The sequence below is a fragment of the Fundulus heteroclitus genome, chromosome 16 (assembly GCF_011125445.2).
Source record: "Fundulus heteroclitus isolate FHET01 chromosome 16, MU-UCD_Fhet_4.1, whole genome shotgun sequence".
Classification (NCBI taxonomy): Eukaryota; Metazoa; Chordata; class Actinopteri; order Cyprinodontiformes; family Fundulidae; genus Fundulus; species Fundulus heteroclitus.
The window spans coordinates 19,677,556-19,696,071 of NC_046376.1; the positions used below are offsets into that span (position 1 = coordinate 19,677,556).

The 18,516-nt window shown below is 39.1% G+C and overlaps 2 protein-coding genes across 3 annotated transcripts in view; one reads left to right on the forward strand and one right to left on the reverse strand.

Moving 5' to 3' along the window:
- The window catches only part of LOC105924672 (ras-related protein Rab-26), a 75,292-nt gene extending 67,388 nt beyond the window's left edge, over positions 1-7,904 (forward strand). Inside the window, exons 6-9 of the mRNA XM_021315463.2 lie at positions 2,663-2,728; positions 5,112-5,168; positions 5,430-5,506; positions 5,958-7,904. Coding sequence (XP_021171138.2) covers positions 2,663-2,728; positions 5,112-5,168; positions 5,430-5,506; positions 5,958-6,054 — 297 coding nt within the window. The 3' untranslated portion in view covers positions 6,055-7,904. The remainder of the gene's footprint in view (positions 1-2,662; positions 2,729-5,111; positions 5,169-5,429; positions 5,507-5,957) is intronic.
- A 2,138-nt stretch (positions 7,905-10,042) lies between these two features.
- Positions 10,043-18,516, reverse strand: part of LOC105924711 (arf-GAP with dual PH domain-containing protein 1) — a 28,568-nt gene continuing 20,094 nt past the window's right edge. For both annotated transcript variants that reach the window (XM_021315474.2, XM_012860501.3), the window contains exons 5-11: positions 13,843-13,955; positions 13,511-13,657; positions 13,267-13,350; positions 11,871-11,933; positions 11,706-11,777; positions 11,034-11,262; positions 10,043-10,957 (exon numbers count right to left, since the gene is read on the reverse strand). In XM_021315474.2, the coding sequence (XP_021171149.1) occupies positions 10,929-10,957; positions 11,034-11,262; positions 11,706-11,777; positions 11,871-11,933; positions 13,267-13,350; positions 13,511-13,657; positions 13,843-13,955 (737 nt within the window). In that variant the 3' untranslated portion in view covers positions 10,043-10,928. The remainder of the gene's footprint in view (positions 10,958-11,033; positions 11,263-11,705; positions 11,778-11,870; positions 11,934-13,266; positions 13,351-13,510; positions 13,658-13,842; positions 13,956-18,516) is intronic.

Below are 18,516 nucleotides of genomic sequence, written 5' to 3' on the forward strand. Positions count from 1 at the left end.
AGAGCCGCATCAAACCATATCTACAAGTAGAAATGTTTCATTGAAATGTCAAATTTTAAAAAGACAGCAGAATACTGAAGTATCAACAACATACATTTGAACCACATTGAAATCATGTATATCTGAGGAGATGATTTGTGCCTTTAAGTGCTCTTTGGACCCATCCCCTACTTTGCCCTCAAATGAGCAGCTTACTTCATGCTAACCACGGACTCTCCATCAAGTCTGACTTCATTAACTCAAAAGCACATCGAATCAAACATGATTCACCATTGATTTAAAGGAAACGCAGCAAATTAGGGCATTGATCAAAGGACTGATGCAGAACATGTGAAGAGGCTATTATAGGATTTTTGCAAAAGCAGCTCTAGTGGATAATTGTTCACAAAACAGTTTGTCTGAACAGAAAATAAAACAAAACAAGTGGCAGCAAAGAGGTTGTGCCTTTTCAATTAGATGAATCCATAAAATAAAATTACAAAGTTTTGGACTTTATTCACTGTTGATAAACATCTTTAGGAGAACATCTGTTTCAAAGGTTGTTGACTTGATCCAAAACCCATTTGGCTCCTAACTCAGGTGAACCAAATATAGGAAAGCAATAAAAAAAAATTATTTTCTTTTTGTCCCTGTTGATCGATAAGCTTTGGTGCCTTCTTTCTTTCATTGATTCTGGACTTGTTTGGCTTTGAGGAAAAAGTTAAACATGTTTATGTACATTAAGGTGTTGCACTTCTGCAGCACATCTGTTCTTATAAACTAATTTTATTTCTGCAATGAATGAGCCTGGTTTATCTCATCAATATATTGCAGACCTTGAAGCAAGACCTTCTTTTAAATCGCTGTTGGGCAGATATTTATTAACAGTGTAAATATGTTAAACAGTTTCAGATATTTTAAATAGAAACCCAACAAAACAGTTTTTACCCCCCACTTTAACATATGCAAAAATATCGGAGGACCAAAAACCACTTGTGCTGCAGAAAATGGCTCTGGAAGAAGGCCACAGCAGAAAATAATGTAATATGCTGCATATTTTTATATATCTACATGCAGAAAATACTTTATATGTGCTCTAAATTCAGTAAAAGCAGTAATGACTGAGTTATTCCCTCCTTTGTTCTTAGTTTAACATTGGCTTACTTGTTGTCTTGTTTTCCCCCCAAAATAAGGCACACTAGAGATAGCACCTATGTTTTGTTTTTTTTTTCCTTTTCTTTTTTTAGCAGGAAATAAGCGATCTGTACAGCATCAGTTCTGCAGAACATCTCAGGGCTAATACAAAGAGACATGCCAGCCTGTGCACTCACACCTGTGACCAGCTTCACATCTCCATTGGGTTAAAAGTCATGATGCAATTCCAGCCCCAGTGTGTCGAAAAACATTGTTGGTTTTGTAAAATAAAAGTGTTTCGGCGACTTTAATTCCTCAAGTCTGTTGTGATACGGCGTGGAGAGAGCTTGAAACGGGTATGATTGTTCTTGACAAAGTGTGGCAGAGGCTCCTGAATCGTATCTTTGAAGCTTTAACCCTAAAACTGTGGGAGCTGATTGAAGACGTTGAAGAAGGAGCTTAAATAATCAACCTTAAAATGTGTCTGCAGTTTGAAAAATCAGATTGACAGTCATAAAGATTAGCTCCCCGAATGAAATCTTTATATAATACTAGAATCCTCACCAGAACTCGTTATGCATAAAAAGTCAAATTGATACAGCTTCAGGTCTTTAGCAGAACGCATCATACTTAAAAAGACTGGCTAGTACTGTATGTATAAACAATAAATTTGCTATTTTCTATTGAATAATTTAACAGAGTAAATCGTTAAATTACGCTCTATTTAATTTGTTTTTGTTTGTTTAGTTATGTTTTTGTTTTGGGGTTTTCTTTTTGAGGGGGGGGGGGGGTCACATTTTAATTTTTTTAAGTGCTCCTCAAAAGCATCAACACTTCAACTGCAGGTTGCTCATGTGCGATTTGAGCCTGTTTGCTGTTGCGATGACCTGGATAACTAGGAATTTCCACAGGCGTAATTATTATATTCTGTCTCTGTGACTCATGTTGTGATCTTTGTCCATGAAATCTAAATAACACTTATTTGCATGCTTACTTACTATTTAACGTATAATTCAGCCCAGATTCAGAGGTTTGAGATTTCAAAACGAGAAATGATATAAGTTTGTACAGATGCTAGAGAAACTGTGGCAGTTCCTTCCGTCTCTGCTGAATCACAAACAACCTTGAAACACAGAAGAACGTGTGGAAATTCAGCTGCTCTCAGAGCACACAGTTGCGGGTTGTGCTTCTGTCAGGTTGTATCTTTCCCCCGTGTATCAGACAGGATATAGCAGACAGACAGTGTTGATTAACCTGGTTTCTCACAGTAACAATGACTGGTTTCCTCCTCAAACACTTTTCTCTTTTACTCTTTTTGTGTCCTTGGATTATTTGTTTTTCCTATAATAGATCACCTTTTTTTACCTGCTGATCCATTATCCTCACAAAGAAGCAGTTAGTTATTCTCCATTGCTGTTATTGTCACGTTTGAGACCAGGTATACATATATGCTGGGCTGTTTTTTTTCCCCATTTTGTTTCAAGTTTTTTTTAGTTAACATAAATATTTATCACATGTTCTGTTTTTTTCCTTCTGTTGTGTTTCCTAGGCATGGCTGACTGAGATCCATGAATATGCCCAACAGGATGTGGTGCTCATGCTGCTTGGAAACAAGGCAAGTGGTCAAAAACAGGATGTAAAAAACAAAGTTATATTTCTTGCTTCCTTCCAAGCACCCAAATTGTAATGTTTAAAACACTGGGAATCCAGTATCGGAGCCAGACACGGAGCTGAACTTCAAAGTTTTATTGTTAAAGGCATACTATGCAAAATTTTTCAGTTAATTAATGTGTTCCATACCGTTTTGGATGATTAAATGAGTCATTTCAGGTAGAACAAAGGTTTTCTCGGCCGCCCTGGTGGTCTGTGGGGGAAATACCGTACTTGCAATTGCAAGAGCCCTCGGCCCGCACCCACAGGCTCAGAAGTCTCGTGCAAGACCGAGAGAGTCGGTCTTGCTTTACGGCGAGAACTCCATGTGTTTTTGCCCTGCCATTCACTATATGCGCGTGCAAAAGCAACAACAAAGAACCGCGTGTTAACGTCAAATAAACATGCAAGCATATCAAGGTTTTTTTTTTATTATTGTTATTTTTATTTTTTTATTTCATTTTTATTTATTTTTTATGACGCCAAGATAGTGCTGCGGGAAACCCTGATGTTCATACTTTCACTGTGTTAGTCATTGTTTGTACTGCCGTTTTTTCCACTTTTCGTTGCGTTCGCCTGTCTGCTAAGCTCAAAACAACCGCGCCTGGCTTGACGGAGAAACCAGAACAGCTGAGCATCTTTATGACAGTGCACTTTTACTTTCGCCCTCTGGGGGGAGCCTCGCTGGAAAATCAACCCCGGTTGCATAGCATACCTTTAAAAGAGAGATGATGACAGGCAAAGCCGTCAGGTGATGACAGGACAGGCTGACAATGGCTGACGATGACTAAGTCAAACTGACCAGTCGATAATGGCAAAGACAGGCTGACCAGGTGATGATGGTGAAGACCGGGGTAGAAAGCTGATGAGTTATCCAATAAGGGCAGAGCAGGCACAAACCCAACACAGGAACACAAGAAGCAGGCGGTGCACACAAACGCTGGAGAACCAACCTGCAGGCATTGAGATGGGACGATGTGGTAGGGGGTGGTTTTGTGTGGCAGGTGTAAGTAGGTGGAACGGCTTGGGGATAATTAGTCAGTGGCAGGTGCAGCTGAAGATGGCGACAGGGAAGAGCGTGGAGCTCAATCAGGCCCAGAAACACAAACAAAAGGCCCTAGATATGACACAGATACTTTGTGCTCTTTTAATGTGATGGTTTTTCCGACTTTCTGAAAGTCTTTGGGTCTTTAATTGGATAACGATTTTTTATTTTATTTTTTTTTACAGTAAGTATGTTATAATACAATAGATGCTTCATTGTATTGGAGACGAACAATTTCACGCATGTTTTTGTGCATCCCATTACCTAACCACACCACATAGTTTGCCATTTCCTGGAGTCGTTTTACAAAAACATACAATTCCAGGGCCCACCAGTGGCACAGGAAAAGTGCCTGTGACTCATATAAAGAGGTCTTAGTCCTTGATGAGGCCATCCCGGGTTTCACTCTGACCCGTGGACCGGTGCCGCATGCCTGTCAGCCTACTTTCATTAAAGGCAAGGCAAGGCATTTTCATTAAAGGCCACTGGTGCAACAACAACAAAAAGATACATCTCCAAAGATGATAGACAGACATAAAATAATACTATTTATCACCAAGGTTGGCCCCAAAGAGCAATTAGCAGAAAGTTTGCCGTATATTGAAATGTTGTTCAATGTGTCATTAAAATTGAGCACAGAGAAAATGTCTAACCGGGAAGACCGTCTACAGCAGATGAGCTGCAAGGTAAAAAGTTTGTCTGAATGGGCAAAAAAATTTAAATAATCAATATTCTTCCTTTAGTTACCCATCTAACATGTGCCAAATTTGGCCTATGTGCTATTTAGAGCATTCTTAGTGCAAGAAATACTTATTTTTGACCCTTAAACAAAATACTCTTGGTAATCGAAAACATGTCTCTGTATCACACACTTTGAGTAACAAAGTGCCTAAAGAACCTAATAAAAAACCTCTCTATTAAGTTGTTCTGTACATAGACAAAGAGATGCATTATTTTGTGCTTGGTCAAAGCTGAGTAGTCTAGCTTAGCAAATAAGAATAAGACATTTTCGGAAATAGGTAAAGATCCTGCATGTAAACTATAATCAATGGCCCCATCATGTAAGAAAAGTTAAAAGGATTTTTGAAAACTGTGAAAATTATATTTCAAGACCACTTTACAATAAAACCAAAAATCCCTGCATCTTCAGCCCAAATAATACAGTAAAATTTTATTTTTACAATCTCTGTAAACAATAATTCTGCATGTCCTTGTTGTATATGATCTTTTAAGATGACATGAAAAATATGTGGTGATTTTTACTGGTTTAAGTTTGTAAATGTAAAAATGTCTGTCTCTTTAGGCTGATGCCACTCATAACCGAGTGGTAAAGAGAGAAGATGGTGAAAAGCTTGCTAAGGTAAAAAAAAAACCTGCGGAATAACAAGAATCTATATGAAAATTTTGTTTAGCTTATACATCTGCAATCATCAATATGTTGTTTTTTAGTTGTTGTTTTTAGACCCTCAATCAATCTTATTTATTTGTTCATGCATTTGTTACATGTTTCAAAAATTTCCTTTGTTTCACAACACAAAATACAAGTTCTGTCACACTAATAATGAGCAAAATAAAGACCAAATTTTGAGCGTGACAAACATTTAATGCTTTGACTCCGCAGGAGTTTGGGGTTCCCTTTATGGAGACTAGTTCCAGGACCGGTCTGAATGTAGAGCTGGCTTTCACTGCTGTGGCCAAGTGAGTACAACTACCTGTGTTTAGTTCAACCTCTTTAAAAAAAAAATACAAATACTTCTGACAAGGCTTTAGAGGTTTGTAAGATCTCTCTTAAAAATGACATCTTGTGTCTTAATAAGATTTATCTGTATAGTTAAAATAAAGGTGAATCAGAAGACCAAGGAATACACCACACAAACCCAGAACAAACTTGTGGAAACTTTTTGAAACTCCTTGAGACATTCAAGGAGACATTCTCCATCCAGTCAGACTGAACTTTGGGTATTTTGGAAAGAATTGGCAAGTTTCTTTATCTTTAAATGTGTAAAGCTAATAGAGAAATATCCCAAAAGACCTGTAGCTTTGACATCTTCATTGGCTGGAATAAGACAGACTGGACGTTAGAGCTACAACATAAATAAAACATGAACTAACTGCATATCCTCCTATTTTCGTTGTTGTTTTGCTTCAGGGAGCTGAAACACAGGTCCATGAAGGATCCCAGTGAAAAGTTTAAGCTGCATGAGTACGTGAACAAGGAGATGAAGGGTGCCGGCTGCTGCGCCTAAACGCTGCCTAAATGGTTGAAAATGTGTGTTCGTATGCTGATCAATCATCATTTTAATGTTGGAAATCTTTTCTGGGCTTATCAAGGTCGATGATTCGGCTTCATAGAGTTGTAAAACCTTCCTGATCTTTTTGTTTCTCTTGTTTTAATCTTCTGTCATGCTTCTCTTCCCCTGCCTGTGTCTTTAGCTGGGAATGGAGACCAAGGAAAATATAGCAGAGAACAGCTCAGTTAGCTGCCTGTTAATAATTTTTTTTTTTCGTCTCAATGCAGCTGCACAATCTTTTGAATGAGAAACATATAATTGTCAATGTGTAATTAATTTTATTCAAACTAATTGATTCACAACATGATTCGTCTTTCTTTTGAGAAGGTACATCTTTTGTAAGGCAGCTTATTTCCCACATTATTATTCTTATTAATACTGGCAGCTTTTGTTAAAATGTTCTGAATTAAGCTAGCTTGAAACTATACGTGTGGTGATGTCTCCTCTGTCCATGTTCCAGTGATCATAGAAGTGATTCAGCGGTTCTCCAAGGAGTCGGGTTGACTTACCAGCAGTAATTCAGAGTATTTTGTTGATTCCTGGGTGAATATTTGGGGATGTACATCCTTTCATCACACAGCAAAATCAAAATGTTGTTGCTATTTTGGATACAATGCTACTGATGAGAAGAGTTTGGAAATTCTTAATTGTACAGATGTCTCTCTATAGCATCGGTAATTTCTATTTGTCATTGTCTGCTGTAGTTGTTGTTTTTTTTCTTGAGGAGGGGGTCTTGATCTGAAAGCTTAATGGGGCTTATTGGGTCGACTGCAGTTTCAGCTGAGGTCTTTCCGTGTGGAGGTTGTGTTCTCCTTGTGCATGCATGGATACTCTCCAGATACTCCAGTATTCCTCAAACAGTCCAAAATCATGCATGCTGGATTCAAGATTTATATCACCCTGAAGTGCGAGTGAGCGGATGTTTGTCTTGCTTATCATAAGTGTTGACTCGTTGATGTAAGAGCGACTTATCCAGGGTGAAGGCCATCTCTGTCCCGCTGATCAACTGAGACAGGCAACGCTATCGCAATGACCATGAAGCTGAGCAGAAATGGAAAATCGATTGTGTAAACTCACTATACGTAAACTATAGGCATGAAAATATGTCAAATATGTTGTAAATACCTTTTTTCTGCATTTAGAGGATTTTAGTAAAGCCTAATAGTACTTTAAATGGAGTTGCCCGTAAAGTTATCTTATTGTATTAGAATTAGGGATGTGCCGATCCAAGTCCCTGAAGAAACTCAACTCCAGATACCTGTTGCTGGTCTAGTGTCTGTGTTTTGGGCCGCCAAGCTCTGCCCGCTGCTCTCAGATACTCCCAGACAGCTTTTGGTGTAAGGAAGAGAGACTTGCAAAGAGAGCAGCTGAAACACTTCTAGTTAAATCTTATGACGTTGAAAGCAAAACACCAAATTTTTGTTGCAGAACAACTTTTTTCTGTGAACTTTGGAACTCAAAACTGAAACATGTTACAAGCCAAATTATCAACAAGTCACATGAAAAAAAAACGAGCTGTAGTTTAGGGGGGGAAAAAATGCCCTTTTTAAAATATCAGCTAGGACAAGACATGGGTTTAATCAAGTCAAGTCAGGGTTTAATCAAATTAGAAATCCAAGCACATTTTAGATAACATGTCAGTAGCTTATATTAAGACTCAAGAATAAACAAAATAGCCATTGCTATTATTAAAAATAGATAAGCGGGGATGCATGAAATAATATATCTGTCATGATTTGGGTTTTTGTTTATTTTGCCTTTGGACCTTTTTGGACTTTTCTTATCAGCCTGTCACCCCTCAGTCACCAGCCACTATCCTATCAGCTCAGTAACCAATCAATGAGCCCACATCAGCTCCACCTACTGCCATTAGGTGGAGCTGTCAACTCTCCCTGTCCATATATACCTGCCTCAGCCAACTCATCCCTGCCAGAACGTTTCTTCTCTTCTCGTCCAGTTTGATGTGCCATCTCTATCAGTTCCTGTGTACTCAGCCAGCTGGACTCTTCTTGAACGTAAACTCTGTGATGGCGACAGGTTCATGTCTTGGCCAGAACGTACGGTAATGAGTAATACTGATGAACCCGATATTCAGCCGGACACAGAGTTACGTTTCTTTAAAAGGTTTATTGTAAAGGATTAATCTTGGCGGGTGAGACAGACAAGCAGAACCAGACTTGTAACGGCTGAGTTATGGCTGATGATGCAGGCAGGCAGGCAGGGATGAGCAGGAGAACAGAAGGTGCAGGTAGTGACAGACCAGAACAGCCGATGTGGACCGAGGAACCACCAGAACGGGCCGAGCAAGCGGCTGAGAAACAGGCAGAACTGCAGCATGCAGACTCAGGCAACATTTATCAGAAGAGTCCCACAGGCTGAATACACAGGAACTGGTAGAGATGGCACATCAAACTGGACGAGAAGAGAAGAAACGTTCTGGCAGGGATGAGTTGGCTAAGGCAGGTATATGTAGGCAGGTGGACAGAGTTGGAAGTAATTACTGGCAGCAGGTGGAGTTGATGTGGGCTAATTGACTGGAGGCTGAGCTGATTGGACAGTGTCAGGGTTCTCTGTGTTGGCTGCTCTAACTCTACTCCTCAGGTGTGTCTAGTTGGCTGAGGAGGCGTGGTCCACACCTGCAGCTCGTTGCAGGCGGCTTCCTCTGGCTTCTTAAGCAGAGCACTGGCAGATGGAAGACGCCGGAGCCTTAACCAGTCGTGGTACGACGTGGCCTCTGTCCCAACTCTCGGAAACCAGCTTGTGAGTTTTTTTGTTACTCTTCTTTTTTGAGTAATTTTTTGTACCTCTCTGTTGCTCCAGATTTTGGTGCTTGGATGCACTCACCTGTCTTGACGTCCCGTCCGAAGAAACAGACCAGCAGACCTGTCTGCTTGCTCTGGCGCTCCCCTCATACTTCCTGGAAGTTACCCAGCGAGGCCTGAGATCCCCTTTCCCGGGTTCTGTTGGTTCTGTGCTCACTCTGGTCAATCCATCTGTCAACCGCTGCCGATGAGGTCGCCTCGGATTCCTCGCCAGCTACATCTGCCGCCCTCAGCCACTAGCCACCTATCTCCATCTGAGTAGTCACATAGAGTTCTCCTGACGCTACTTCTTCCCGGTTAGGTCCGCCCAGCCTAATGGTAAGCAGCGCAACTCCTAGCAAGTTTCCTGGCTCTTATTTCAGAAGAACTCACTTGCTCTTTCTTACAGACTCTCCAGCCGTGACGTTCTGACCCAGCCGAGTCACCTGTAGTTCCGTCCATAGACCTGCCTGTTTTCCTTTAATAAAAATCTTTAAAACTGTGCATTGCCTCCCGTTCGTATCTGCATGTGGGCTCGTCATCTGAAAACCATGACAGACAGTGGCTGGTGGCTGAGAGATGATAGGCTGATAAGAAAAATAAAATAAATATAAATAAAAATAAACAAAAACCCAAATCATGACACTATCTGCCAAAAAATGTAGTTTATTTTACTGCAATTTAAAGCTAACACCTTGTCAGGCATATATGTGCAATTAATGTGAATTAGCAATCAGAACCTGTATCTGGAAAAATGCCTAATCTCAAATAAGACATCGGTTTTGGGGACCAAAACAAATCTGCATCAGGGACATATTTAATGTGAAACAAATGTAAATGTCTGCTTTGTTGTGATATTTGTTGTCTATTAAAAATACCTTGTAGGCTGCTTCAATGACTGCTATTTTATTTTTACATACTATTATATAAATATGTGTCATATTGTCTTGTTTTCTTAAGAACATTTGGACTTGTATGTTTGTATTGATTGACAAAATAAAATCTATTCTTTGGGAAAGACACAGAGGTTTGATTTTGTTTTTTTAAAATCAACATTTGCATTTGTAGACTCCATCTTGATGCAAGAAATCCCCTCTCTGTGCTGCACGTTCACACGGATGTTTTTTTTTTTTTTTTTTTGTTCCGTAATCTGTGTTTGACTTAAATGACAGCCGTTAAAGTCAATGCAGATATCAAAATGCCATTAACACATTTCAATAGCAACCGCAGATGATCATAAACCACCCTCCTGCCATTCTCTTCACAGTTCATTCAAATTATTTAATATGAAGCCCCGCAGGCACAGGTTAGGTGATATTAATGAGACGCTGGAGAGTTTTGGGAAAACTTAATAGTGAGTTTAAAATTTATTTGTCTCCCTCTGCTGGAGGACAATGTAATAACATGTCACCCATTAAAAGATTACAATGAAAACTTGGATTTAACATGAAAGCTGCTTAATGCAGAAATCGAGTGGGGGGGGGGGGGGCAAATCATTGCTTCATAAGACAATATTAAAGGTAAGGTATAGCTACATTTACAGTTAAAAAAATAAATAGTTAAATACAATTGCACTCATACATATCAGTGATACAAAATAGCATGCATATGTGAGACCTTCACCTTGTTAGTCTTGTGTCATGTTATTCTTTCATACTTTATATTCCTGTTAAATGGCCCAAACTTAAATAATTTGCAAGATCAGTAATGGCAGTGTTGGTAAATACCGAATGTACCCGAGAAAATTAGACACCGCTGTTTCCTTGGATCCAAGCAGCAACAGTTTTGTCCTGTTTCAACAATTCAGTACATTAGGAGGGTCCATGCCCTGGCATTAATGAGCATTGGAGTGACAGACGTTTCCCAGGGGAAATGAGTCTGGCTCCTTTGTTGCTGAGGTCAAGGAGGGTGGAAAGGTGGCTGATGAAGAGGAGGAGTTGTCGAAGCTCTTTCAACCTTTGGATCGAACATCAGTTTTTCTTTGTACAGGACCCCACGATGAGATGCACTTCGAGGGGAGAGAGATAATCACGGTTTGTGCTTAAAGTAAGCCTCCACTGCAGGAAAAAAAAAAGATATCAAACTCATTCTCTGAAACAAAATATATGAATTCGACTTGACTCATCTGCTTACCGGCATACTCCCGCGGCAGCATCGGTCGGTTGATAACAATCTGAAAGGCTGCCATCCAGCTTTTCTGATCCTCCTCGGTCTCACAAGCAAAAAGAAACTTCCTGTCTGGAGTCACTATGGTAATTCCAAATGGCCAGTGGGTCCCCTGAGCGCTGGAAGGGAGGTAAGGAAGGACAGAGTAGCTGTTTTCCTTACTGCCAATGAAAACCTCGCCTCGAGCATAGGCATCCTATGAATGGAGAAAGAGTGACACAGATATTACCTGGTATATTGCACTTTTCTCCTCGTACTGACCACTCAAAGCACCTTACACTTTAGCCACGTTCGCTAATGTGCACACATTCTTACACTTTGATACGCAAATCAAACTTGCCCAGTTTGCCTAGGGGGGCAACATGTGAAGCAGTAAATCGAAATCAACCTTCTGGTTGCAAGGCAACTTCCCTACCCACTGATGCACAGTTACCAGGCAAAACACAGCGATTTAATCATGATCTGAAGCTATATACGGCTATCCTGACATGTTAGGCACTGCAAACAGGCGAAATAGTTAAATTCAGTTCTCTTGGCTACTATCGCTCAGAACTGAGTTGTTTTAAAAAGAGTCACGGCACCATCTTCTGGTGACTGTGGTCAACTACAGTGTTGCTCTTGAAATGTTCTAGTTTATACCAGTGGATCTTTGAAGTACATGAGCCTTCTTTCGTCCATCGTAAACCACCTCTTCTTGAAGCCTTCAGTGTGCTGAAAGTACCAAAAAAGAAGGTTTCAATATAACCTTTCAGACATGCAACTTTAAATCATCAAAGAGCTAATAAATATTAATCAGAGAATTACCTTCGGCCCAGTCTTCTCCATGTAACCCTCCTTTATGTAGTTCCTGGTTAGCTTTGGTAACAGCTACATATAGGAAAAAGAACAAGGTCTATTTACTTGATAAACTACTGTATGTGATGTTAAAACTGCAAAATTTAAATTTTTCATTTGAATTTTATAACAGCAAAAGGAAGCAGCAATTATTTGTGAAAATAAAAGAAACTGATACAAAGTTTTTAACATTTTCACAAATTATATTTGTGAAACTTCTAATCTGATAGACCCTAAAACATCCAATTTACTGCATTTGTAAACCATTTGTCTATTTGTGTTAAATTTAACATCAGTGAATAATCTAACTGTTCCATTCTGGCCTCAGAGGTTTGCTGGAGAACATCATCCAGACAAAGGAATCCAGCAGACAGGTTCGGGATAATGTTTTTGGAAAATCGTGATGTAAAACAATATCCCTGGTTTTGAATTTCTCACAGAGAACTGCTCAGCCCATTACCTAAGACCCAGATGTAACAAATGGTTGTTTAGCTGAACTTCCAGGCACTTTTGTTGAGGCAACAGTGTCTGCAGAAACTTCACAGTTGTGGATTTGTCAGTCTATCACATTCTCAAAGTGTGGAGGATTTACACAGACTAAGAAGCAGCAGTAAGCAGCAACAACCCTTTAGTTTTACTCCAGATTTTCTAACTTCCTAAATATGTAATGTGATACACAGCATATGTAACAATCATGCAGATATAAAACAGCAATGTAAGAATAAAAACCTTCTTTCAGAAGGTCTGCTCACAGTTCAGGTTTAAGAGTTCAGTCCTGGAGCAATCTTAATTTTTATTTTATTTGCAAATAATTTTTAAAACCAACATCATGCTCATAACCTCTTTAAGAATCTTAGTTTAAACATAGGCTTTTAGATATTTCAAAATTATCCATTCCTCTTCAGGCATATAGTTTTCTTTCTCCTGAAAGATCTGTAAATGAGGTTTACAACTGATCAAACATATAGATATGCTTGAAGAGAAACTCATTCTTCTGCCTTTTTCAGGTGTCTAAAAGCCTGTATTTATACAAAGATTCTTGGGTCTTAAGAAGGTTTAAAGATTGTTAGTTTTTGTCTCAGACACAGTTAATTTAAAACCAAATAAACAGTGACCTCTACAGGTGAAAGTAAGTATAAGGTGTATTACTGTCACAATATCATGTTAAATTTATTTACTCTTAAAAGCACAGATTTTAAGACTTTTTTAACCTAAATACCACTGCCCAAACTACTCTACAAATGTAAAAAAAAGTAGCTTAATCAATTTTTTTTAACTAGGAAATCCTTTTTTGACAGTTTATTAAAACTCCAAAAATATCTATATAGTAATGTGTACAGTCCAGACCTTCCCTACATATACTCACCTCAGAGTTTGAAGCACCAGGAAATGCCACCTGCAGGTAGTGATATCTTGCAGCTCGGATTGCATTGAACCAGTCCACCATTTCCTTTAGGACAAAACATCAGGAAGCATCAGAAACAAACCCACTACCAGCTCCCTCACAGTCATATTTGCCTCAGCACAGCAGCACGCTGCACTCAAAATGGCTTGAAATGTTTGATTTTCAGACATTCTTATTTAAAAAAAAAAAAGAAAAAGTTGCCAACCTTGCCATCCTCATGGTAAACAAAGATATTCCTGGTGCTGTTGTCCTTCAGATAGGTAATCTGCAGCCCATGAGGAACGCCGATTTTAGCTGGCTGAAAAGTAGCATTCACAGTGCTGATCTTCATGATCGCTTTGGGCTCTCTGGCCTACAGGAAAAAAGACAGGACCCTGATAAAGCATCATGTCTTTAAGTCCTCAAACTATCAATTATGTGTTAAAGAAAACTAAATATGCAATGATGTAATTCAAACTGCAGCCTCAAATTTGCTTGTTTAGCTCACAAGATCACCTGTGTAGCATTTTAAAAAGCGATACATGAGCAACCACTCACATCATGCTTGTTGAAGTATTTCAGGACTCCTTCACGTTCAGTCAGAATAAATTTTCGGCTGAGGTACTGCCCGTTGTCTCTTCCTCGCTTCAATAAGCATCCTTCTCTGTAGCCTACCGAGACCAGAGTCACAGAGATGTTTTCATGATCAAGAATTCAAAAAAGGGAGAAATGGAGAAATACATACACCAATTAAAATAATCGACACAGAAGGGGGTGTCTGAGCTGGTTAATCTCAGGTCAATTGAGTGATGCCTCTTGTGATGTATCCAACAGCTTTATAGGTGGAAAACTGATTCCTATACTGGATTAGTTGGACTTATGATACTGTGAAGTCTTTCAATTCCGCTTGTTGAAAAACACCTTAAAACAATAACTAGGACAAATACAGGTCTCCCAAAACGACTCCCTTTAAATGTTTCTGAATAATGCTTCCACTGATTTGACAACAACAAAAAGATGTTTTGAACCATTTAGAATTTCTCATCTCGTATGTGCAGAAGGCTCGACCTTGTCATCCTCCCCGCAGCCCTGATATACCGTAATGCCCACAAATCAGTGCACTCTCTCTTTAAAGGTAATAAGTTGTTATTTTGATGTTTTAGTCTTTATCTTTGCTCAGTTTGTTAGTAAATAAAGCCTTTTGTGTTTATTTACAATATTAACGGAAGTACGTACTGCTTATGCGACAGCAGGGGTTAAAATAAAGAAGTGGCTAACGGCTATTAGCATCTTCCAGCGAAACATTGAAGAAAGGTCCAATATCCAGTGAAAAAAAAGCCCAGAAAAATATGATTCCAAGAGGGAAAAGACTGGAATGTCGCTGGGAATACAGTATGAACATTGGTGTTCACTGAAGCACACACTAAACCTGCTGAGTCTCAGATGTGCCTGCAGAGTTGCTAGACATGAGTAAATGTTCTGATATTAGGCTTTTAAAGTTGTTGTAGATTGTTGGTGTTCGATGCCGCTTTATTGCAAGGCATTGTAGAGGGTTAGGCTTGGTCCGGCATTATTTACAATTGATTTATAGATTAAGCAAACCGGAATTATGATAGTTCTGCAATACTGTCACAAGATGTCACCACGTCTGTTTATATTTGTTTGATCGCACCCAGAGCGGATTTTTTTCATCTGAAAAAGGATCATCAAATCACTATTAAGATGGACGCTTGGTGTATATAACCTTATTTTATCATGATCAAACAGTTTTTGGTCTTTTTTAATAAGCATATTAGGTGGTTATATACCTTTAATGCTGACTTCATTACATGACAAAAACGGCTCCTTTTCCTACTGTCTTCCTTAGGCAAGAATAGGCAAGTTTATTTATATAGCCATTTTCAGTTACGAGATGATTCAAAGGGCAGTACATGGACAGAAAAACAATACAGAAGGAAATATTACATAGGAAAATAAAACTATTACAGTAAAAAGGGAATAAGCTAAACAAACATAAAGAAAGCATAAAATCACAGTACCCAACTGCTCCTTTTCATAATAAGAAATAAAATAAGTATATCCTTGGCGTTTCTGATCTAAAGTAATTTTGTCCAACTTTCCTAAAGTTGCAACTAGAACAACTTATTTTGTTTCATTGTTTCACTGGAACAAGCTTCATCACTAAAAATTCAAAGCTTAATTGTTTCTATTCATACGTAACAAAATCCTTAAAGCTACAACTCAGGGTCTCTGATTTGACCTGTCTGACACTACAGCTAAGACAGAAAGCAGCAGTGTGAAGAAAAAAAGCACAGTAGAGGTGGTGTGTGTGCCTGTGTGGTTTAGTGTAATCATGTGTGTGTGTCTGCGAATGTGTGTGTGTATGTGTGTTAGTCTGCGAACTGTGGCAGATAGCTCTCGCAGCCAAAGTCTGATAGTGATAAAGTTATCAGGTAGTTCACTAGTGCTCTTTTCTAGGTTACAGATGTCTGAGTGTCTCGTTTACATAAAATCCAGGACAAATTAAGATTGTTTTCCTTTCAAGGCCAACAAGGAGGCCAGATTCTGATAATAGCATTTGTTTTGGCCAGGTAGACACTTGTTTTTCTGTCTGCCTTATAGTATTACTGGTACATTTCATTGGTGCTTCCAAAACAGCCAATGTTGTGGTAATTCTGCCAAAAGCCCAGCTTTCTCCAAGATCTATTCCATTATGCCAACAAGTTCAGAAACCGCAGCTGGCCTACAGTTCTGCTTACTCAGCATTTCAGTCTGAGTGCTGGTAGCGGACATATCCCTCACATAGTTCAGGCAGCCTTGACATGGGCCGAAACTGCTGCCGATGTTTCAGTTTCCCGATACTCCAAGTAACCGCCAGCTCCAAAAAGCAGAAATCCTGTTATAATAAATCCAATTTTGAATGCTTTTTTAACATCCTGACTGACAAAATGGACAGACACGCAATCCTTCTCCCAGGATTCAATATTGTGTCCAGCTGCAAATGTCGGGGTATAGTGGCTCTCCTTCGCCCAGTCTTCTCATTGAGAAAATTTTATCAATTGCATTGAGAGTTCAGCTAACCAGATCCATAATTTACAGTTTGGATGATATGTAAAAAGAGGCTCCAAAACATTGCAGAAGAAGGGCAGATATGGGGGAGGGAGAGTGCAAAGGAGAGGAGAGAAAAAAGTGTCCGCTTTCACCAAGAGCAGGAAGACTGCACTATTCGGAAAGCACTTATCATGTCGACCACTGACGCACTTCCGCCTTGGCTAAAGAGTCCTTACCCAAGAGAGATATACATACATATACATTTTAGTAAGCACAGAAGCCCACAAGAGTAGTCAGGAGTGATGATGAAAAAGAAAAAGCTGACTGAGGAAAATGTAGGTTAAATGCAAACACTATTTTTGATTGAAATACAGTAAAATAATGTTTCCCTTGTACTGTGCAGCCCTTCTTGTCTGTATTGTGGATAAGATCAAAGATTTGGCGCTGTACACTCAAACGGGAACGTCAAGAAAGCCACAGTTTCTGCATCATGTGCTGCTCTTGCCTTAATTCACAGCTGTGAGGTTCATGAGCGGACAGCTACTGAGAATAGTGTCAGAGCCTAACTGCTTGCACTTTACTGCTATTGTGAGAAAACCTTCTTAAGATTGAAAATAAAACCCTAAATGTTAAGACAAAAGCCTTTAAAAATGGCATTATGCATGTGTGTGAGCATGTTGCACATGAACCCTTTTAGTGTGTGTGTGTGGTCAGTCTAGTAAAACCTCAACAGCATGGGGAGGAAGAGCATCTGCTGTTAAAAGATATAAATAATTCAGCTTCAAGGACCAGTTAGAGCATCACTAAAGCAAACCCAAGCGCACAGGAACATTTTGTTTAAAAACCAGCAAAGTGAGTTTTTAGCGAAACTTTTTAATTTTAAGAAACGCTGGATGAGTCTCGTCTCACATCAACACACACGCTGATCTTTAATAGAATCCTGGGCCTCTTCCTGATACTGACCACAATGCCCAAATTTAGCCATTATTGCATAGAACTCACTGCATTGTCATGCACACACCCAAACATCCGAACACACACATGCTGATTCAAACTATCATGTTATTAGTGCATTTTACATTCTTTAAGCAAAGTCCTGACTGACACAGATTACAGCACTGATCATATGTATAATTTTGTCATTATAGTAGTTACTATGTTCTATATATTTTCACTTAGTTTACTTGGCTTAACAAGTTCACTTGTGGCTACACGGTTCTAAAACAAAGTGGTGGGACTTTCAATAGGTTTTGATAAATGACTATGATAAAGCCCTACTACACTAACCCACAGTTTTACAACCATATTTCATACCAACACATGCATTTTTTTTAATAGTAAACTACATGAGAAACAGCTGAACCAAACCACTTCCCCAACTAGAAACTGTGCCAGGGGAGCATTTCCCTATAAAGTTGAGATAATTTTGTTGGTTTTGGATGGAATAAAGCAGAATGAAATAAACAAGCTAAATAACAAATCTGAAAATTATAGTTGCAGCTTTTTCTAGTAAGTGCACCTGACATTAATGTTTCTTTGTAAGTTTACCAGAGTCCTTTTATCAGTTTCTTTTTTCATTGTTCAGTTAAAAAGTAACTATGTTTCATCCACATACAGCAGTAAATTTCTCATTTAGCAATGACTTAGAAGGCTGACTCACGAATAAATGATTCATGAGTCAGCCTGCTATGTTCGAACTAAAAAGAGGAAAGGGTAACTCTGGCGAATTCAAGACCAAAGCAGCTGGTTTGCGTACAAGTGCAAATTTACACCACGGTTTTAAAAAGTTAAGGTTTCAAAACTATTAACATTTATCATCAAATGGTTCCCATGGTTTAAAGTCCTTTTACAATAACAGAGCAGGTATGGCTTTTAGCCAGATTTACGCGTCACTGAGTAACACAATGCTGCCCCTCTCCCACCTGTTGCTGTGCTCTACTAGCAAACTGTCTGGGGAAAAACACTTTTACCTCATTCACAAGAAAGACCAACTCAGCTTTTCAGATGAATTTTCTCTCTCAAAGAACACTGACAATTATGTCAGGAAAACTAATGGAGAGCCTGCCCTTACTCTTATGAAAGTAAACCACTTTAAAGTTTTTACCTCATACTTTTTTAAGCCTTCCAAAGTCAACTCTAGCCAGCTATATGATGAAATATTGCCTTTGGCACCACAGGGTT